Source organism: Eschrichtius robustus, chromosome 2, assembly GCF_028021215.1.
Source record: "Eschrichtius robustus isolate mEscRob2 chromosome 2, mEscRob2.pri, whole genome shotgun sequence".
In the NCBI taxonomy this organism is placed as follows: domain Eukaryota; kingdom Metazoa; phylum Chordata; class Mammalia; order Artiodactyla; family Eschrichtiidae; genus Eschrichtius; species Eschrichtius robustus.
This window is the reverse complement of record NC_090825.1, coordinates 173489143-173512257: the sequence shown is the minus strand read 5'-3', so window position 1 is coordinate 173512257 and position 23115 is coordinate 173489143. Positions and strand designations below refer to the sequence as shown.

Genomic DNA, 23115 nt, shown 5'->3' with positions numbered 1-23115 from the left:
GCTTCAGGGCAGAGTAGCTACACACGGGCCACTTTCTTTTTTAAAGAAACAAAACCAAAACCTGACCACCCATACCCATGGGTCTCCTTTCTACATTTACAGATCTAAATTTCTAGCAAAACTCCATGGGTCTCAGAGACTGGGCTGTGGGACCCCAGACGGTGAGGAAGCCAGAGCAGCAGGGCTGTGGGGCTGGGCCCATCAAGCAGAAGAGTCAGACTGCAGCTCGGAAAACTACCATCGGTTCCAGGTCGGGAACTTTAGGGTCTTCGTGAAGCGGAGAATGCAGATTATCTGGGGTATGGATTCCCAACAAAACTCCAGCCTTGCTGAGATTTTTACTCCCAATACCTGCTCTCCAACTGCCCTCCGCCCATCTCTCATGGTGCCCAGACCACGGGGCCGTCCTGTCCAGCCCTCATTCTCCACTTCTCTCTGGTCTTCTGGTGTTCTTGCTCCTCCCACAAGGCCAATCCCAAGCCTGGGCCACCTGTCCCCTTCCCTCCTGGCGCTTCAGGTGTCCCAGGCCATGTTCCTGTGCCTTCTGCTGCAGCCGGCCCCTCCTGGCACATGAACAAGGCCCAGCCTTGTTCCCGATTCCTCCCCCTACCCAGGTGCTTGGCGGCCCCCACTGCCCTCCCCTGCTGACCTAAGGCCACCCAACCCTCAGGTGCCACCCCACAGAGAGTTTCAGGACGCAGCTCCCAGAGCCCCCAGCAGCACTGGGCACTGCAGACCCTCTTGAGGCACCACTTCCCCCAGGACGTGATGGCAATGCCAGGTTTTCCTTCCCCCCAACTGGCCCTCCCCAGGCTCCTAATCTTCTGCCCATTCCATCGAGATGGTCCTCAAGGTTCTACCTTTGGCCCTTGTCTTTGTCATCAACGCTTCCTGGGTGACCTCCTTGACCACCGTGTGACCACACCTGCCCATGTCACCTAGGAAGTCACACACCCTCAGACAGCCACTGGCTCCTTCCCCAGTCCTGCTCCCCCTCCACTCTTCCTCAACGAGCCCACATGTATTAGCTGAGCACCTACTACGTGTCGGTCCCCGTGTCAGGCTGGCCGGGGGGTGGGGGTGGGGTGGTGGTTAATGATAATCACAAAGGAGGACAGTTCCTGCCTTAATAAACACATCCCACTGGGTGAGTCAGATAACAAAGCAAGAAACCAACAAACAAAGCCATACACAGGTGCTACAAGGAGAATCTCCGTGGTGGTATGAGAGGGACTCACAGGACGGTCCAGGGAAGACAGGCAGTCGGGAGCATCCTTTGAGGAGGGGATATTAGAAGCAAGACCCCGGGGTGGCCGGAGGCGAGCATTCCAGCAGAAGAGCAAGCACCAAGCCTCTGAGGCTCAGACGACTCTGGTGTGTTCCAGGAAATGAAAAGTGGCCAGCGCGGCTGAATGAAACGAGCCAGGGGACTGGTCCCGAGATGGCTGCTGGGTGGTCCATGGCCTCAACGGGGCTGAGGCCAGTGCAGAGACCACAGGAGCCCGTGAGCCAGACCAGGTGTGAGACGGGGGCCACGCACCTGGGCAGGGGTGGCAGATGGCAGAGCCTCCAAGAGGACCTGCAGATGCACTGATGCAGCAGGGAGCTCCAGGGGGCTGAGGTCCTTAAAGCGCCAGCACTCCCAGGCTGGGACCGGCTCTTGTCCTCCAGTGTGTTCTACTCTCTGTGGTGGGCACCTGTGTGCGCCAAGAGGGAAGGCGGGTGAGGAATGAAGGGGAGCCCCTGGTTTCGTCCACTGGATGAGGCCGGTGACTAAAGCGTTAACACACAGCGCTGAGTGCCCACCTCCACCCTCTCCTTCACTACAAACCAAGTGCTCTCAACTCTAGCCGCTTGTTAGAGTCACCAGGGCGGCTGCTAAAAACTATCACTGCCCAGGCCACGTCCCGACCAATGACATCAGAATGGGGGTGGGCGAGGCAGGAGTGGGGACAGCTTCGGTAGTTTGTAAAGCTCCCCAATGATTCCAATTCAGAGCCCAGGTTGAGAACTGTCGCTGGAAGTGCACAACAGGAGCGGGGCTCCCCGTGGTTATGCAGAAGAGCCCCCACTTAACAGGCTGTGCTCAGAGCAGGTGCCTGGGGGAAGGCCCTCACCTCCCAAGTTACTGTTTCTCTAACAGGAGCCACAAGCCACGCAGGGTGACGATGCAGCTCCCCAGGTCCCTCCTCAGCCCAGGACCCAGGACCCCTTATAGATGATCCTGCCCCCTAGAGGCAGCAGGCCCGCTGCAGTCAGTGCCTTGAAGGCAGGTCAGCTGCTGCCCCCTCCCACTTTAGGGGCGATGGAAGACCAGCCCTGAATGAGGGGGGTCTGCGGTCTGGTGGGGGAGCAGGGGCGTGGTGCTCAGGCACAAGCCCGGTCAGTGTGTGGATCCTGTACAGGCTGCTGGGGCTTGAGGAGGGCGAGGCCTGCCAGCGTCAGGGGTGGGGGCAACCAGAGCCCGGGATGGGAGATATGGTGGAGGGGGGAGGGGCGGGAGATGAGGGAAAGAAGGACGGGGACGGAGGATGAACAAACCCTGGACCTGGTCTAGGGATGTATGAGGCCAGCGCCCCCCAGCTCTCACTTCCCTGCACCGTAGGAAGGGCACTGCTTCTCAGCTCTGGTTCTGACTATGCCCGGCACCGGCGTTGCCCTCCCTCCAGAAAGGTTCAAACACCCCAGACTGGCCGACTCAGTGGGTCTGACTGGGGCCTGAGAGGCATTTCTCCCAGCCCCCAGGTGCTGCGGCTGGTCAAGGGCCGGCACCCGGGAGCCGCTGCCCTGGAGAAAGCAAGGCTGTCTCCACAAGGGGCACTCTGCATGCCTGGCTGGGTGACCCCTGGGCCAGTGCTCTTGCATTGCCAAACATCTTTCTCTCTCTTTAGGCAAGGGTTAAGACTGAGACGATTCCATGGCATTTCGCCTTGCTTTCATGGACCAGAGCAGCCAGACGTAATGTTTTAAGCCCTTAGTGTTCCTCACACTGACCTGGGGTGCACAGCTGAGGAAGGTGAGCACCCCGTGGACGAGGCCCTCCTCTGCAACGTGAGTCCTTTCTCTAAAGGTCCACGGGGCTCAAGGGAAGACATCACTGATGGAGAGAGACTGGGTCTTGGGGGAGATGAGTGAATTAATTAGGCAATAAATAAGAAGTAGCAAATGTCCCCAAAGGAAAGAAGATGGGCAAAGGACAAGAAGAGTCCTTTTATAAAAGAAGAGTACAAGCAGCCAGAACAGATGAACTTTACTAGAAATGCAAACTGCCACCACGATCAGCTGTCATTTTTCACTTAAGAGGTGAGAAACCCTGCCTGGCCTAGGGGATGGCAGGGCCGAGCAGAGGGTGAACCACAGACCCCTGGAGGGCCAGTTGGCAATAAGGGTCAAGAGCTTTTAGAAACTACACTCTCTCCCCTCTGCCGGTTCATTTCTAGAAAGACTTCCTACAGAAATAACCAGTGAGCAAAGATTTGTGCCAGGATATTTATCTCAACCGGGCTTGTAACTATGGAAAAACAGTTACAACCTGTTGTAAACTCAGAACTTGCATGCAACAGAATACCACGCAACCCCCGTGACCATGAGACAGCTATGTTCAGTGACAGGGAAAAATGTTCACAGATACAGGAAGAAAAGTTTCCCACGCAGCTTGGGAGGTGTGAGCCCATTTTTGTAAAAGCACATGACTGCTCACGACCATAAATATGTAAAGAAAAAAGTCTGGATGGACATGAACCGAAAAGCTGACAGTCGTGGGATTATGGGTAATTTAAACTTTTCTTCCTGCTTGTCTCATGTTAAATTTTTTTCTAAAAGGAACAGAGGTGATTCGCATTAAGAAAAAAAGTGGTCAGCTGGGTAGGTGTGGAAGGGCATCCCTGCAGAGGGAAGAGTACTGGAGAAATCACAAGAGTGTGAGAGCAGGGTGTGTCTGGGAAATGACAAGCAGCTCAGTCTAGCCCAAGAGGAGGGTGAACGGGGGTGGGGGGTGCAGTGGCTGGGGAAGAGGGGGACAGGGTCTCAGGGAGACTTGGGAGCTACAGGCCAGGGTATGGGCTTTATCCTGGCCAGAGGTGCAAGGCAATGAGACAGAAGCTGAGCATGTAGGCTGGAGTCTGGGGACCAAGTGGCCAGCATGACGTAATGCAGCAAGGTAGAGGCTGGCTCATGGTCCCACGTGGGTCATATGTCATGTGAGGAGGGGCTAGACACCAGGACAGAGAGCAGGGCAGGGCTACACAGTAAGGCCAGGTAGTGACTGTGGATGCAACAGGCATCAACAAATGCATGTCTCCCACAGGGGGGCGTGGCTGGCCAGAAACACTCTGAATCTCGAGGCCAGCACATCAAACATTCTCAGCATCCCAGCCACCACCGTGTCCCCGCTTCCTCCTATCACTGGTGCTTGGCCCATGGTCGGCACTCAATAAATATTTGCTGAATGAATGAATGTCCATGCTGATCTGCATTCTCCCCCAATCCCTAGATCCACTCATTCATTCACTCAACAAACACTGACTCTGGCTACATCTGGGAATACAGTAGGGTCCTTGCCTCTGAGAACCATAAGGACCTACTGGACCAGAAAGTTCCAACCTCAGTGCAGTGTGGAAACCCACGTTGCAGGTCTGCCTGATTGCTATGGGGACCCAGAGAAGAGCATCTAACGCCAAGTAGATCAGGCCAGGAAGACATCCTAAAGCAAACGGGGCCCAGGAAGTGAAGGCTTTTAAAGCAGGTGAGTGACAGGGTACATCTGGTATGTTAAAAAGAGATTCCTCTGCCGCAGTTGGGAGAATGGGCTGGAGGGAGCATGGCTGGCCAGTTAAGAGCCTAAAGCAACAGGGCAGGCAGAAGACGATGTGGCCTGGTCTAAGATGGTGGCAGGGAAGATGGAGGAAAAAGGATGGAAGCATCCAGAAGGACGAGTGTCAGGGACACACGTCAAAGGTCATGCTTAGACTTCTGACTGGAGCCACTGAGTGGACAGTGGTGCCATCTGCTAAGATGGGGACCCTGGGAAATAAGCAGTCGGCTTGTGGGAGAGTCAAGGACAGTTTGGGAAACACTGAGAGGCTGAAGCGCCTAGAGATCGGGAGAACTTTCTGGTTGAAAGAGAGGTGGCCAAACTGAATGTCCAGCTAAGCTGTGGGTGTGCATCCGCTGACCCGAGGGTTGGCTTAGGAAGAAGAGGAGGCATGGGAATAAGCCAAGGACTGCCTAGGTCAGCAGCTGGGAAGGAGCTGCACGAGAGACAGAGGGGGGCCTCAGAGGTAGGAGAAAGCCAGGTTCATGGACCTGAGGGGAGAGACAGAGGAGGCGGCTCTGTGACCGGGAAGAGAGGGAGGACATCGGCTACAGCAGCTCCTCGCTCGGGGGCGATTCTGCTCCCCAGGGACATGGCAACATCTGGGAACACTTCTTGGTTTTCACAACTCCGAAGGTGCCCCTGCCATATCCACTGGGTGGAGGCCAGGGATGCTGCTCAGCCTGCAACGTACAGGACGGCCCTCCCACAAGAGTCATCTAGTTCCAAGCGCCAACAGTGCTCTAGCGGAGAAACCGTGAGCTAGAGGGAGCTAGAGGGAGTCCGGGCATCTCTTCAAGAGCGCAGAGGCTGGAGCGTGTTTGAATGCTGGCGGGTGGTCCTGGAAAGACCCACCAGGAAAGTGGGTACTTGCATAACTTGAGGTTCCTGGGATGCCGAGAAGGGAAGGGATCCAGCACAGAGGTGAGACAGCTGTTATTTTCACTGTGAAGTAGGAAGCGGTCATCATGTGAGAGGAAAGGGGGCCTCAGGGGAGAAAATGCGCTGAAGTGGCTGCTGTGGCACGGGGATGCCCGTGTTGTGAACTCGGCTGGGGGCTTGATCAGACGGGGTGCCTGTCTGCTGGGATGCGAGACTCTCTCTGGGGTGGGCCCCTGAGCCAGGCCAGGAGAAAGCTGTCAGACGAACATAACCGAGTCCGGGGTTTCACCAGAGCGGTGTAATAAAGGACAAAAGGGAGTGAGATGTGAGCCCACGGCCCGGGACCAGCCTCGAATTAGTTTTCACACACCGGTGGCAGGAGGAGAAAAGTGAATGCGGTAAGTTTTCCATAAAGTCACGTTCATTCAGTTTAAAGAACTGCTAGCAAGACGCAGAGCTGAAATGCCAACCCAGGCCCACCCACTCCACAACTCCCGGTGCATTACACTCAACTTTGCCCAGAGAGCAGAAAAGGACTATTTCTGTACTGAAATAATTTCCAAATTACGCTTTTGCTGCTTTCGCTGGTTCTCAAAACCAGTTCTCTCCGGACTGATCTGGCCAAATCTAGGTGTTCCTATTAACATAGCTCACATTCCTTTGAAAACCACAACAAGCCAAGAGACAAAGAAGTCAGGAATATCAACAGGGCTGAAAATTCCCTTCCACCAGAACATAAAAGGAGAAAGGGAAGACTTAGTAGTAGTGCAGGAGAATTTCAAACCCCTCTGAACAAGGACTCTCTTATTCAGGATGGTCTCCTGGAACTGGAGAGAGAGTGTGGCTTCTAGAACATTCCAACACTTCAATTTTGTGTATTATCTAAAGATCCTATTTCGAAGACATTTATTACATTGCAGACTCTCAGAACTGGAAGGGTCCTTAAAGGACTTTTGAGTTCAAAGTCCCGTTCTGATGAACCAACTCCCTGTACAGTAGTCAGCCAGCCTCTACAGGAGTCATCTCGGGTACAGGCATCTTCACGTAACTGGCAAAGGCTGAAAGTCGATGAAGCAGGATGATGGGTACATGGGGTTCAATAATATTACTCTACTTCAATGTAAATTGAAATACAATAAAATATTACATTTCTATAATAAATACAGCTTTTGACTTTGAAATTATTTTTCAGTGTAGGGAATCCTGGTCCCACAAGCCAGCGCGGCAGCCAGAGCCCTCCTGAGAGGACTGGCCATTCCTCAGCGGAGCTATGCAGAGAGGAGGAAGAAGAGGAGGGGGAGGGAAGAGGGGAAGAGAGAGAGGAGGAGGAGGGCTCCCTAAATCGTTCCTCCCTGGGGTGAAAAGAAAGGAAGAGGTGCCTCGGAGCACCTGGTCTCCCCGTGTTTTTCTCCAGAGCCCCTGAAACCACGCTCTCAGAACAGAAGCCTCTCTGTAGGGAGGGCCTCACCAGGCACCGGGCCTCGTGCAAACCCTTAGGCAGCTGGCAGCATCAGCATGTAGGAGCCACCATCCCCACTTCATGGATGGGGACACTAAGACGGGATGGGAGGGTGGGGCTCTGAGCCAGCCTGCCCACCCCACAGCCCGCCCATGACCCGCTGCCCTGCTCCAGCCCCCCTGAGAGTGCAAGCTCCGTTTCAGATGTTAAGTTGAGAGCACAACAGCAGACAGTCAGGGTGGCCCAAACCTAACGAAGGACAGCCCACAGGGGGCTCAGTGTTCTGCTGCGGGCCTGACCTTGTATGTGAGCCTGGGAAGACAGGGTGGACCTGCCTGGGCCTGCCCTGGGCAGGGCGCTGGCCAGAGTCCCTTCTACATGTGGCACCACGCCCCTTCCAGCTCTCAGAGTGTCCCTGTTCTCCTGTCTCCTCATTTTCCCTCCCCTCCCACCGTCGTGTTTTGTATATACTCTCCATCTTATGATGGATTTTTCTCTTTGGGGAACCTACGTCCAATCTTACACCTGGGTGGGGGCAAAACAGAGTTGAGATAAAAATGAAACTTCACAGCTATCATTTCAAGGCTGTGGCTCTTCCTGGCTGAGGAGCACTGCAGGGTCACAGGCAAAGAAGACAGTGCTTAGCAGGATGGCCACACGTACCCCCTTTACAAAAACGGCTCTTGTTTCTTTACCTGCTACTTTATCCCGAATAAGTTTTGCAGATTCAACTTCACCGATACTGCTGAACAAACTTCGTAACTCATCCTGGGTCATGTTCTGAGGGAGGTAGTTGACAATCAAATTTGTTCTCCCAATATCATCCCTGCAGTCTTCAGCCATGTGGTCTTCATAACCATTAGACATTGTATTTTTTTTTAAATCTGCAGGGAGAAAAAAAAAGAGAAGTAAATTCCAAATGTTCATAATGCAGGATATTAAGGCAACGCTCGTGACTGTGTTGCATTTAGACATTTTTCTTTTCAACCCTAGAAGTTCAACTTATGTCCACACAAAAACCTGCATGTGGATGTTTATAGCAGCTTTATTCATAACTGCCCCCAAACTGGAAGCAGCCAAGATGCCCTTCAGTAGGTGAATGGAGAAACACACGCCAGTTGTCTGGTACATGCACACAATGGAGTGTTATTCAGTGCCAAAAAGAAAGGAGCCAGGAAGCCACAAAGGCATGGGGGAACCTTACATGCACACTGCTGAGTGAAAGAAGAGCTTGAAAGGCTACATACTAGAGGGTCTCAGTTATACAGCATTGTGGAAAAGGCAAAACTAGAGAGACAGCAGAAAGATCAGTAGTTGCCAGGAGTTGCGGGGAGGGAGGGTGAATAGGCAGAGCACAGGGGGTTTTACAGGGCAGTGACACTATTCTGTATGAGGGTGTAATGATGGATATATGTCATTATACATTTGTCCAACCCCACAGAACATATAACATGAAGAGTGAACTCTAAGGCAAACCCTGGGCTTTAGCTAGTATGTAATAACAATGGCTCATCAATTACAACAAAGTACCACAGGAAGGCAAGATTTAATAACCGGGGAAACTTTGTGTTGGAGGAGGGGTTTATGGAAACTCACTCTGGACTTTCTTTGCAATCTTTCTGTAAACCTAAAACTGCTCTAAAAATAATGTCTACCGAAACAAAAACAAAACAAGCCCAAGTCCAACCATTTCCACTTACCAAGAGGGCTTTAAAGAAACAAACCTACAAACAACTCCAGCACCACAATTCAAGCCCCTGGGAAAAGTGGGTTGTCTTGAGAACGTTCCAAAGATCTCTGATTGCTTTCTCTCATCTCCATGTGCACTACTGATGCAGCTGTACATGGAGGAGCCTGCGAGGTGCACCTGAGCACCCAACCCAGACACCCTGTCTGTACTCCAGCAGGCAGGCGATGGTCCTCTGCGCCCCTTTATTCCCAAGACAGAGCAACTGAGCCAAGAAAGAGGTTACGATTTCTCATCCTGTTAGAGGAGCTTGGTCTCCAAAGCTGGCAGGCTCTGGAATACCTTTAGCCGCCTGCACAAATCTTTACTTTCAGTGACAAATACCAGAGCACAGTGATGGCTTTGGACTAGAGTCGGCTCAAGACCACTCTTCTGGAAGCGCCACTCACTCTAGGTTTTGCTCACAGGCACTGCTTTGCGCCTGCCTCGTCCAAAATGTCCTGTGTCTCTGCCTCTAAAGAAACAGGCACCCCGTGGGGCTGAAATGTCATCACTGAGAAAAAGGCCCCGCTGCCCATCAGTCGGGGTAGGTTACAGGGGAGCAGCCCACTCCTTTCTCCAGATTCCTACTGCCCAGTTCTAATTTTATGCTTCAAAACCCAGTGCCCAGGGCTTCCCGGGTGGTGCAGTGGTTAAGAATCCACCTGTCAATGCAGGTGACACAGGTTCAAGCCCTGGTCCGGGAAGATCCCAGGTGCCACGGAGCAATGAAGCCCAGTGCACCACAACTACTGAGCCTGCGCTCTAGAGCCCGCGAGCCACAACTACTGAAGCCCGCACGCCTAGAGCCCATGCTCCGCAACAAGAGAAGCCACCGCAATGAGAAGCCCGCGCACCACAAGGAAGAGCAGCCCCCGCTCGCAGCAACTAGAGAGAGCCCACGCGCAGCAACGAAGACCCAGAGCAACCAAAAAAAAAAAAAAAAACACAACAAAAAACCAAAAAAACAACAACCCAGTGCCCAGTGTCAAGAGCATTTAGCCTCCTCTAAAAATAGCCTTGCCGGCGGTTATATAGAAACCTGAACACATCTCCTGCACAGGATTTCCCACCTGCCCCGAATCAAGAAGCAGAGAGGAATCAGGTCTGGTTCCCTGTTTCCCGGTGGAGACATTCAGGTCTTCTCTACCTTTCCACCCTCTCACTTGCTTCAGACCATACACAACATGCAAAATTAGTCCAGTCTCCCAGTATTTCTTTTATTTATTTGAAAATGTTCTATGCTTCCTGCTCTTTATAAAATATTTCAGCATCAAGAGCCATAAAAGAAAAGATTGAAAACTTAGACTTCATAAGGTTAAAAACTTCTGGACGGCAAATGCATCACACAGACAAGCAGCAGACTGGGAGAAAATGCCTGCTCCCTATCATCTTATTTAGGGCTGCGCTTCTCACACTGGGTGATTCTGCCCACCTCCCCGCCCCCCAGCCCCTGGGACAGGGGCAGTGTCTGGAGACACTGCTGGCTATCAGGACTAGGGGTGGTGCTGTGCCGCTGGCATCTAGTGGGTAGAGGCCAGAGATGCTGTTAAATACTCCATAAGGCACAGGACAGGACAGCCCCAACCAAGAATTATCTAATCCAAAGTGTCAGTACTGCTGAGGTTGAGAAAAGTTGATTTGGGGCATCTGCAAATTAAAAAGAAAAAACCCACATATCACTAGCAGAGAAGTGGACAAAATACATGAGCTGCAACTAATAGATGCTGGCAATTCATAGAGCTAATAAGCCATGAAAAGAAGCTCAAGTTCACAAACAATGAGGAAAATGCAAAATAAAAAGAGATGCTACTTTGTTGTCAGTCAGATGGAATACAATCCAGGATGGATAGAACCCAGTGTAAGTAAGGGTAAGGGGGAAAAAACACCCTTATACACCATCGATATGAGTGTGACATGGTACAACCTTTTGGAAGGATAACATGGCAGGTGCTATCAAAATGTTTAATGTGAATGCTACCCTCTGACTCAGAGCTGTAGGAAACTGCTCTACAGAAATAATCATACATATGCAGGAAAATATGTGCGAGGAAAACACCGACCCCATCGCTGGTAAAGTGCTGGACACAATCTAAGTATGTCATTAATGGGAGATGGTTAAATAAATAACAATTTTCAGTAGAAAGCAAGGAATTAACGGGTTTAATCAGGAAAAACTCCACAAATCTATTAAACCTTCTGTGGCCATGAGGCTTTAAGATAGATCATTAGCTCAAAAACAAACAAACAAACAAACAAAAACATTTGTTGAAGCCTGAACCAAAGTACAAGGGTTAACTCTGAAGAATTCTAATGCACGCTGAAATTTGCTCAAAATGTGACACACACATTTTTCTTCCTCCTTCCTCTTTTTTTCCTTTATCCCCCTCTCTCTTCACTCTTGTTCTGAGTTAGGCATCCACTCTTCTGCCTTTTCCCTCACCCTGCTTTCATGGAAGATAAACTGGGCAGTAATTACCCCATTCTCATTATCCAGAGTGGGGTGTCCTCTATGCCTGGTAAAAAGTTAGCTTCCTAAAACAGTGGTTGGCAAACCATGGCCTGCAGGCCAAATTTGTTCAGTCCACCTCCTATTTTCATAAATAAAGTTTTATTGGCACACAGCTACTCTCATTTGTTTATGAATTGTCTATGGCAGCTTTTGCACTCCAGTGACAGAGCTGAGTAGTTGTGACAGAGACCATATGGTTCACAAAGCTGAAAATATTTACCATCTGGCTCTTTACAGAAAAAGTGTGCCGACCTTTGTTCTAAAATGTAAAAAATAGAAAAATTTCTTGGAGAAAATCTTTGCGACACCAGGTGAGGCAAAGAGTTCTTAGATACCATACCAGAAGCCAAATTCATTTAAAAGAAATTGATAAACTGGATATCATAAAAATTTAAAACTTTTGCTCTTGCAAATGACACTGCTAGGAAAATTATAATCCACAGACTGGAAGAAAATATTCAAATCACATATCTGAAAAAGGACTTGTATCCAAAACATATTTTTTTAAAAAACCTTTGAAACTTAACAATAAGAAAACAAACAACCCAATTTTAAAATGGCAAAAGATGTGAACAGATACTGAGCCAAAGAAGATATATGGATGGCAAATAAACACATGAAAAGTTGCTCAACATTACCAGTTATTAGGAAAACGCAAATTAAAACCACATCAAGGGAATTCCCTGGCGCTCCAGTGGTTAGGACTCCACACTTTCATTGCCGAGGGACGGGTTCAATCTCTGGTCATCGAACTAAGATTCTGCAAGCCGTGCGGTGCTGCCAACAAACAAACAAACGAACCACATCGAAATACCACTACCCATTTAGGAGGCCTGAAACCAAACAAAACAAGCAAGCAAGCAAACAAAGATGACAAAACAGACAATATCAAGTTCTGGTGAGGATGTGGAGAAACTAGAACTTTCATGTACTGCTGGTGGAAATGTAAAAACATTACAGCCACTGTGGGAAACAGACTGGCACTTTCTTATGCCTAAACATACTCTTACCATATGACCCAGCAACCTTTTCCTAGTCCTCACGTACGAGAAATAAAGAGTTTTGTTCATATAAAAACCTATGCAGGGCTCCCCTGGTGGCGCAGTGGTTGAGAATCTGCCTGCCAATGCAGGGGACACGGGCTCGAGCCCTGGTCCGGGAAGATCCCACATGCCACGGAGCAACTAAGCCCGTGAGCCACAGCTACTGAGCCTGCGCGTCTGGAGCCTGTGCTCCGCAACAAGAGTGGCCGCGATAGTGAGAGGCCCGCGCATCGCGATGAAGAGTGGCCCCCACTTGCTGCAACTAGAGAAAGCCCTCGCACAGAAACGAAGACCCAACACTGCCAAAAAATAAATAAATTAATTAAAAAAAAAAAAAACCTATGCAATACCGTTTATAGCAGCCTTATGCATTTTTTAACACTCGGTTTTTATTATTTATTTATTCTTTTTCATAGTCTTTTCCATTATGGTTTATTACGGGATATTGAATATAGTTCCCTGTGCTATACAGTAGGACCTTGTTTATCCATTCTCTATATAATAGTTTGCATCTGCTAGTTCCAAACTCCCCCTCCATCCCTCCCCTCTCGCTTGGCAACCACAAGTCTGTTCTCTATGTCTGTACGTCTGTTTCTGTTTTGTAGATAGGTTCATTTGTGCCATCTTTTATCATTTTTAAAAATTTATTTATTTATTTTTGGCTGCACTGGGTCTTCATTGCTGTGCGCAGGCTTTCTCTAGTTGCAGCGAGCAGGGGCTACTCTTCATCGCGGCGCGCGGTCTGCTCATTGCGGTGGCTTCTCTTGTTGCAGAGCACGGGCTCTAGGCTTCAGTAGTTGTGGCACGTGGGCTTCGTAGTTGTGGCTCGTGGGCTCTACAGTGCAGGCTCAGTAGTTGTGGCGCACAGGCTTAGTTGCTCAGCCACATGTGGGATCTTTCTGGACCAGGGCTCAAACCCGTGTCCTCTGCATTGGCAGGAGGATTCTTAATCACTGTGCCACCAGGGAAGTCCCCGTGCCATATTTCAGATTCCACATATAAGTGATATCATATGATATTTGTCTTGCTCTTTCTGACTTACTTCATTTAGTATGATAATCTCTAGGTCCATCCATGTAGCTGCAAAGGCATTATTTCATTCTTTTTTATGACTGAGTAATATTCCATTGTGTATATGTACACATCTTCTTTATCCATTCATCTGTCAATGGACGTTTAGGTTGTTTCCATGGCTTGTCTATTGTAAATAGTGCTGCTATGAACATAGGGGTGCATGTATCTTTTTGAATTAGAGTTTTGTCTGGATATATGCCCAGGAGTGGGATTGCTGGATCATATGGTAACTCTGTTTTTAGGTTTTCTGAGGAACCTCCATACTGTTCTCCAAAATGGCTGTACCCATTTACACTCCCACCAACAGTGTAGGAGGGTTCCTTTTTCACCACACCCTCTCCAGCATTTATTATGTGTAGAGTTTTTAAAATATATATATATTTTTAAATTAGTTAATTAATTAATTAATTTATGGCTGAGTTGGGTCTTTGTTGCTGCGCGCGGGCTTTCTCTAGTTGTGGCAAGCGGGGGCTACTCTTCGTTGCAGTGCGCGGGCTTCTCACTGAGGTGGCTTCTCTTGTTGCGGAGCAGCACGGGCTCTAGGCACGCAGGCTTAGCAGTTGTGGCGCATGGGCTTAGTTGCTCCGCGGCATGTGGGATCTTCCTGGATCAGGGCTCAAACCCGTGCTCCCTGCATTGGCAGGTGGATCCTTAACCACGGCACCACCAGGGAAGTCCCATGTGTAGAGTTTTTGATGATGCCCATTCTGAGTAGTGTGAGGTGGTACCTCATTGTAGTTTTGATTTGCATTTCTCTAATAATTAGCAATGTTGAGTACCTTTTCATATGCCTATTGCCCATCTGTATGTCTTCTTTGGAGAAATGTCTACTTAGGTCTTCTGCCCATTTTTCGATTGAGTTGTTTTTTTGTTATTGAGTTGTATGAGCTGTTTGTATATTTTGGAAAGTAAGCCCTCGTCGGTAGCATTATTTGCAAACATTCTCTCCCAATCTGTAGGTTGTCTTTTTCATTTTGTTTATGGTTTCCTTTGCTGTGCAAAAGCTTATAAGTTTGACTAGGTCCCACTTGTTTGTTTTTGCTTTTATTTCTATTGCCTTGGGAGACTGACCTAAGAAAACACTGGTACAATTTATGTCAGAGAATGTTTTGCCTATGTTCTCTTCTAGGAGTTTTATGGTGCCATGTCTAATATTTAAGTCTTTACTTATTTTTGTGTATGGTGTGAGGCAGTGTCTTAACTTCTTTGATTTACATGCAGAGCAGCTTTCTTCATAATCACCAAAAACTGGAACAACCCAAATGTCCCTCAAACCTTCAGTGGATAAACTATAGCACACCATACAATGGAATACTACTCAGCAATACAAAGGTACTATATTCACGCAATTTGTATGAATCTCAAATACATTTTGCTCAATGAAAGAAACCAGACTCAAGGCTACTGCATGATTCCATTCTGGAAAAGGCAAAACCACAGGGATAGATCAGTGGTTGCTGGGCGCAGGGAGCAGGGGAAGGGTTGACTACACAGGGGGAGCATGAGGAAATACTTTTGTTTCCCGGGTAATACAATTTTCCACTATCACGATCATGGTGGTGGTCACATGACTCTACTCATTTATCAAAACTCAACTCTACACCAAAAACTGAATTAAAAAATAAATTTTAGAAGATTTAAAAAGTGAAGCTTCTGCACGACCGTCCTGCTCCTCGGCATGCTGACTCCTCATGACTGACGGGCCCAGTCGAGGCTGAGCAGCCCCCTGCGGGCCCCATTCTTGGTCAACTGGCAACAATGAAGAACCCAAACACCAAGAGCACAGTTTCTCGGTGCTTCAGTGCCACCCTGCCATCCAGGCCCCTTTCCAAATCTGCATATCTGATCCAGGGCCAAACCAGCTCTGTTCCCACAAGTACCAACTACAACCTGGCCTTGGCACCTGCCTGACAATCAATGACTCCCAGTCACGGCCACCTCTGGCCACCTCTCGCTCAGCGTGTCTCTCCGCGGGGCAGTCCTGTGGACTCCTCCAGGTCACCGCACTCAGCCCCATCAAGCTAGCCCCTCCCCCGGCTCTCCCTGTCAGTGGGGTCACCACCTGCTGAGGCCCAGAGGTTACATGACTCTGCTCAGGGGCAGTCATCACACTATTGATCAGTGGCAGGGCCAGGCCTTGAGCTGTGGCTACAGAGCAGTCTTTCAAGGATGAAACACCAGGCCCTTAGCGATGGCCCCTGCTTGACCCCTTCTCCCCTCACTTGAGCTCCCCCAGCACGCCGCAGACCTTCATCTTCCTGTGCCTTTGTTACGGCTGCTCCCTTGGCAGGGACTGCCCTCCGTCTCCACCACCTCCTCACTTGTCTTTAAAGAGTCTCCCAGGACGCCTGGTTGCTCTAGTTCTCAGTGCTCGCATACCACTGGCGTGAACCTTTATTACTGCATGAATCACTCCAACTCGTAATTAGTTGCTTTTCACCCACAGCATTGGCGAAAGCCTCGAGGCCCAAGGCTTCATCACTGTCGCCAAGGGTCCCCAGGTAAACCCAAGGTACCTGGCAAAATGTAGGTGCACCATGCAGGCACACACAGGAGAGAGGGACGGACACAGGGTCTCAGACTCACCTGGGAATCATGTGTATTTGGTGCGTTCTTTTACATTAAAGAAGGGTGGCTGGAAATTGTACTGACAGTCTATTAATACACTTAGTATATTACTTTTTTAGAATCATCCCATCCCATCCCAACCCACAGAATCAAAGTCAACTGCAGGGAGCAAAAGGGAAACTTAGTTTAGCAAAGCAATTCCTGCTGATTTGGAAATGTTTCTGGTAACAGATATACCATGCAGAAGTCCTGTTAGGATGATCTCTGAGGGTTTTCAGCCCTACTGCACTATTTTAAAGAATCCTGGTTGTCTGTGTGACTTCAGAGATGTTGTTCACATCAGTAGTATACCTACTATGTATGTAAGGAACAGATACAACATATATGTGCGTGTACGTGTGTGTGTATATATATAAATATAAATGACACAAAAACATGTGTAGATGGTACATATGTAAAGGAGCAAGACCGGATTCCAACAGGCACCCATGAGAATCTGTCTCATTTTATAGTCACAGAGCAGGCTTTCTAAACTACTTGGGCCCGAACAAAACTAGAACAGTCAAATATAACCTCAGGCTCAACCCTGACACTTCACACATCATACAACAGGGCTTGGACTCAATTATTTCTGCAGTCCTTTCCAGATGTATAGTCCTGAGTTCTTCAAGGTGAAAGTCTTAGGAATGCAAGGTCACCCAAGAAACACTGTGGTGCCAGAAAAAAACTGAAGGTACCACCTGACCCAATTATAACTGCTATGCAAGGTGAGGGCTCATTCAGGTCGACTTGGTCCACGTTTCCTTACCTGTCCCTTCCCACTGCCCACAGAGGGGAAAGCTGCCCAGTGGGGGCAGCTCATCTAAGTCACAGCAACTCCACGCCTGCCAGCCTGAGAAGCCCAGGGGAGGGGCAGAGCAGGTGCCCATCAGGTGCAGCCCGTTGTCTGGCCCAGTCAAAGTGCCCCATGGGTCCCAAGGGGACCTGATCAGACCCAGAGCCCTGTTAGGAGTCCTGGCTTCTTTCTGTCTGGTCAAGGGCCCTCCAGGGCTCTCACAGGGAACTGCAAAGCAACATGGCACAGCCGGAAAAACCCACGGGCTTTGACAGACCTGAGTTCCAACACTAACCCTACTGCTAATCAGCCGAACCATTGTGGGGACGTCACTTCCTTTCCCTGAGCTTCCATTTCCTTGCCTGCAAACTGGGGTGTTACCCACTGCTCTGCAGCTCTCAGCACACTTCCCGACACTTGGTGAGCGCCCACCTCACCACTCACCTCAGGTTTACTAAGGAACACTTTGACCCTTTCCCCTTGGGACCCTGGAACCGATCCACACCTTTGAGGCCATTTCTAATGGGCCTGGGTTCCACGGAAGCCACATGCGGTTCTACCAGCCTGGGCCCACGAGCGCAGCACCCCACGGAACGTGGAAGATCTCGTTGGTAGTCCTGCTCAATCACTCATCAGTCGCACACATAACCTTGGACGAATCAGCGGGCCTCCTTATCTGTTCACCAAAGATATGAACCTTATTCAAGTCTTGTCCCCCTACTCTTACTTTATCAACAAAAGGAAGGTGAGCACGTGTCTCCCTGCCCTCCCCACCCTCAGCTGCAAACACCCTCATCTCCTCTCCGCCGGTCCTCGCCCCCCTCTTCAAACCTCCTCCTCCCCCGAATTACTTCATTTGGTGGCACACGCACACACTTGTCCCCCAGGCCACCTCTGTCCATCCCCCAAACCTAAGCACCAAGTTCTGCCAGTTTTACATCTGAGATGTCTCACTCTCCCCCCATCTCAGTGCCATCATCCTTGTTCAGGTCCCTGTCACCTCTTGCCTAGACTGACTCCTAACTGGTCTCCCCGCCACACGATTATTTCAAACCGCGAGTCATTTGGTCTTCTCCCTCCAGATCACTCCTGTTCCTTCTGTCTCCCCATTTCTGTTCGTGGTGACTGGATTGCTCTGGACTGTTCCCTCTCCTGTAAATCTTTCCTCTGGCATGAATGTCTGTCTGACGGGTAGCTGGATCCAGTCACTTCTGAGCTCCTTTCTAACTCTTCCTTCGCCCAGCACACACGGAGTGCGACCACGTGCCAGCACGAGCAAGGCAGTGTGCGTATAAGATAAAGAAGCAGTCCCAGTCCCGACCCTCAAATTCAGGCCAGTACGAGACTATCTCAGTACCGCAAAAGCCTTTGACTGGTCTGTCCATCCTTACCTCTCACTCAGAAAAGCGATCTTCTGAGCTCACCTCTTGACTGTGCCCAGAAACCCTCTACCACCTGACCGTGGCATACTTTTCTAGATTTATCTCCAAGTCCACCTTCTTGACCCTTTGCCTGCCCAAACTGGTCCCCTCAGGCTTCCGGACCTGTTTGCACTCGCCTCGTTTCTTACTCACTCGGGCTGCTGGCCGCACCTGGAAACTGTTGCCTACACCTCTCTGGTCACAGCGACCAGTTTGGACACCGGCTCTTTCATCAAGAACAAAACCCAAGCAACGGACAATCATTTCTTTCAGTAGTCTCAGTAGTCTCGATGCTGTCACCACCCGTGGCTTCCTCCTTTCATTACTTTAATCTCACACATCTATGTCTTTTCTCCCCAATTCAGGGTGTAAATTCCTCGAGGAGGCAATTTCTTCCACTTCTCCCCGTTCCCCACAACAACAAGCAAGCGGTAAGGTTATGTGTGCTTAGTCTATAGAACTGTGCTCACTGACTTGGCCAGTACACGCAAGGCCCCGGGTCAAGTGAGGATGGACAGCGATCATATAAGCGAGTCCCGTCAACACATATGGACACGGACAGCACCTTCTGCCACCTTCCCACTTCCTGTCTGTATATCCACGTACGCGCACCCTCCTCGAGTGATGTGCTGTTTTGCCCACGTCTACATTCTAAACTGCTCCTTCTCCTGCCTTCTCTGTTTCTCTTAGTGACTGTGTCCGTCTGCCAGGCACTCAGGCAGGGACCCAGAATCATCCACCCATGTTTTCTCTAGCTCACGTCCCACAGCTAAACACCCACTGAGACCTGTGTCCTTTACCCCCTAACCGTGTCTCAAACCCACCCCCTCTCTCTCCCGACCACTACAGCCCTGGGCCATGTTAGCGACTTTTCTGCTTTATGGGAAAGTAATCACCTCCTCAATGGTTTGCTGGCCTTCAGCAATAGCCCCCTCCAGCGTGCAAAACTGACCCCTTCACTTTGTGGACTGAAACTGCCCAACAGACACCCTTGGCCTGGCCTACAGGCCAACAGCCAAGCCGTCTGCACACCAGCTGTGCGAGTCCTCTTGCCGCCCCTGACTTCACCTTTCTTACCTCTGAGACACCAGACCCCATGTGGTTCCCTGAACCAACCTAGATGTTCCCGCCTCCGTGCCTTTGCGGGTGCTGTCCCTGTCTCCTGCCAAGCCCTTCCCCGCAGTCTTGGCCTGGCTAACTCCTCCCCTCACGCTTCACCTCCTCTGGGAAGCATTCTGTGATCTCCTTTGCCCACCAAGACTAGGTTAACAGTTTCTGTGCTTCCATCAGCCAGCGCATAACAATCACCACACTCAACAGAGTGGGCTAAAACGATCTATGCACACATCGCAATCACCAGCGCCTCCCCAGAGCCTAGCACAGGACCTGGGACACAGTAGCTGAGCGGAGAGAGTTGGTTAAAGGCGGGAAGCAAGCCTAACTTCCCTTCCCTAGGCTGGTTTCCTCTGGTCTTCCCCTGACCCAAAATCTCAGGTCGGCCTCGCTGCTTCACTACTGCCACCTAGGGGTGAAAGGAGGTAACTGCACTTCTTTCACCATTCAGCATTTAACTTGATTCCATTGAATGAGATGGGGACACAGGCGAGGTAACAGTTGACTCCAGCGTGGGTAGAGAAAGAGTGGCAGTCAGGGGAGGCTTCAAATGGTGAGTGAGCTCTGACCTGGGCCACACAGCATGAGAAAGAGATCTCTAGGTGGAGGAAAACGGCATTCCAGGCAGTGGGGGCAACAGGCAGAGGGTGTCAGAGTTTACGGCCTATGTGCAGGTAAACTCAGAAAGGAGGGGAGCGTTAGAAAGTGCAAGACCTGGGATCCCAAACTTTAGCTTTTAAGCCACCTAAAAAGGTTAAAAAATTAATTTTTTTCCACCCAAAGACTCTTAATTGGGAGTAACATAATCAGATCTGCATTTAAAAAAGACAGCTCTTGCTGGAGTGTGGAAAGATGATAGAGATGGGAGGCGGGAGTGAGAGAGGCAAAAGCAAGGCATTAGGAAGATGGTATTTTCATAATTCTCCTCTCATTTTCCACTTGCTGCCCCATGACCTCAGATTGAACACATCCAACCTGAAACTCCGCCTCCTCAAAACCAAGTGCTTCCACATAAACGTGATTTATTTCCACATTTTGAGATGTTCTTATATCTTGGCTTCTTCATGGGCCTTGAAGTCGCATAATTTTATAACAGATCCCAGCACAGAGGTTTGCACACTGAAAGTGCTCACTGACAATTGAATGGAATGTCTCTCGGGGTCCCCCAGGTCCTGGGATTATAAGAACAGTAAAGCCCAGTAGTTAAGAGTAAGGACTCTGAGTCAGAGGGCCTGAGTTCAAATCCTGCCATCAGCCACTTTCCTGTGTGAGAGTGGTCTCATTAAGTGACCCATCGAAACCTCAGTTTCTTTGTCCCTAAAATGGAAATTACAACACACAGCACCTACCTCAAGGGCTGGAGATAAACATCTGTGAGTAGAAAGCACACAGTAAATCCCCACTAAATATTACTGTCGACTACTTATAACATTATAAATTCAGTGTCTACCAAGCACAGGTCACGCACGATGCAAGGGGCTTCCCACACCCTTAAATCTGCACGGCAATATTCTCATCCATCCCATTTTACAGATAAGAAAACTAAGGCTCCCACAATTGAGTTTGTTCAACGTCTCGGGAGCACTGGATTCCAAGGCATCAGAGATGGGGCTAGGGGACCTTTTAGTGGAAGATCATTTAGTCCAGTGGTGGTTCTCACACGTGTGAGTGTGTATGTGTGTGATACTTTGGGCAATGTCTGCAGATATTTTTGATCTTCACAACTGGGGGATGAGGACGCTGCTGGCGTCTAGCGGGTAGAGGCCAGGGATGATACCCAACATCCTACAATACACAGGACAGCTCCCCCCACCCCAAACCAAGAATGATCAGACCCAAAATGTCAGTAGTGCCAAGGCGGAGAAACCCTTCTCTAGTGAATCCTCCTCCCCATCGTCCCATTCCTGGAGCATTGGCTATCCGGATCCCCCATGAATACTTGCAGTAAGGGGGAGTGTGTGCTCTATTCCTCCAGGGACAGCACCTGCACAAGTCCTTCCCCACCTGCCCTACACACGGTAGGTATTAGAACCCATTTTAATAAGCCTAGCAGCAAAGGACGCCGGAAAAGGAAGAGCATCCATCCCCCATTGTTCAATTGCGTGCAGTTTGTGTTTTCAACACACACACACACACACACACACTTTGCAAATCCAAACGTCCCACGCCCCAAAAATTGTTTGTTAGAGATGGCGTTCAAAAAATATATATTTTTTCTAGGACTCTCATACATACTGAAGGGTTTGCACACTTCTAGGAGGGCCTCAGATCGGCCGCGGTCCTCTGACAACGACCACAAAAGAATGTGTAGGATTTCCCGGGGGAGCGAGCCCGTGGGCCGTGACCTCTGCGCACGGAAGACGCCCACCCCACTCCCTCGCCTCTGGCTTCGCTCTCCCGCCCCCGGATACCCGGCCTGCAAGGCTACTCGGGCCTGGCCTCAGAACCCGGCCGCCAGGCGCGTGCCCACGCCGTGCCCCCCTATCCCGGCCCTCACGGCGGCCGAGGAATCCGGCCCGGGGCCTGTCGCCGGCGCCCACACCGGCCGGCCCCAGCCCGCTCGCCCAGGCCCGCGCGCGTCCCCTCCCGGCCCGGCGCGGCCTGGGCCTCGACCGGTGCAGGCCCGCGAGCGCCCGCGGCCCGGCCAGGCGAGCTCAGGCCTGCCGCGGCCTACTCCGTCGGGCGCCGCCAAAGGCCCCCGCCTCACCTGGAAGCGGGCGGGCGGGCCCGGGTCTGCTCCGGGGCGGGCGGGCGGCGGCGACGCGGCGCTAACGGCTCCGCTCGGCCTCGGTAGCGGTGGCGGCAGCGGCGGCGACGGCGACGGCAGCGGCGGCTCCTCCTCAGCGCGCACGACCCGCTCCGGCCCACGGCCCGGACACGCCCCCCCGGCGCGCGCGCCCATTGGCCGGCGTCCGCCACGGCGCGCTCCTCATTGGCCCGCGTTGCTGTCGCGGCGACCCGGGGCGCGCGGCGGGGGCGGGACTTCCGTCTGGCGCCGCCTGCGAAGGGCTCGGCTGCAGGTAGAGACGCGGGTGGCCATCGATGGCCGCGGAGGGGGCAGGCTGGGGCCTGGCCCACGGAGGCCGATGGAAGGCGGTGGCCGAAGAGCCATGCCCCTTGTCGAGGGCATGCTGTGGGTCTCGCGCCTGTCTGTCTCGCCGCCTCCGCGGCCGCCGTCACCACCCTGCGAGGTAGGAATGGTAAGCGCGCCAGGGCTGTGGGGACAGGACCCGGGTTCGAATCCCGGCCCCGACGTTTCTGCACTACGTGTCGTTGGGCATGGGCTGACGTCACCTCGCCAGGCCTCAGTTTCCTTATCAGGTGTAGTGAGGAGGTGGGGCCTGGGACGTGATCAGTATTCCATCAGTGTTGATTATTAGAGCTAGCGGGTTTCCAGAGGCTCTGCCTAACATCCATTCATTAAAATTTAATTGAGCGCCTACTATGTGCTAGTCACTGTATGGACAGTGGACAAAAATACCTGCCTCTATTTGGCTGACATTCTAGACTCGCGCTGTCATGACAAATGTAAGCGAACCACAAATGTTACCCACGTGCATAATTTAAAATTTCTCGTAGCCATACTAAAGGAAAAAAAAAAAAGAGAGAGAAACAGGTGATGTTAATTTTAATCATGTGTTTTATTTAACCCAATTTATGTCCAAAATG

At 50.8% G+C, this 23115-nt stretch overlaps 1 protein-coding gene across 1 annotated transcript in view; it reads right to left on the bottom strand.

The window, feature by feature from the left end:
• Positions 1-22297, bottom strand: part of ELAVL1 (ELAV like RNA binding protein 1) — a 37338-nt gene extending 15041 nt beyond the window's left edge. Inside the window, exons 1-2 of the mRNA XM_068537093.1 lie at positions 22154-22297; positions 7850-8038 (exon numbers count right to left, since the gene is read on the bottom strand). Coding sequence (XP_068393194.1) covers positions 7850-8021 — 172 coding nt within the window. The 5' untranslated portion in view covers positions 8022-8038; positions 22154-22297. The remainder of the gene's footprint in view (positions 1-7849; positions 8039-22153) is intronic.
• Positions 22298-23115: the final 818 nt, after the last annotated feature.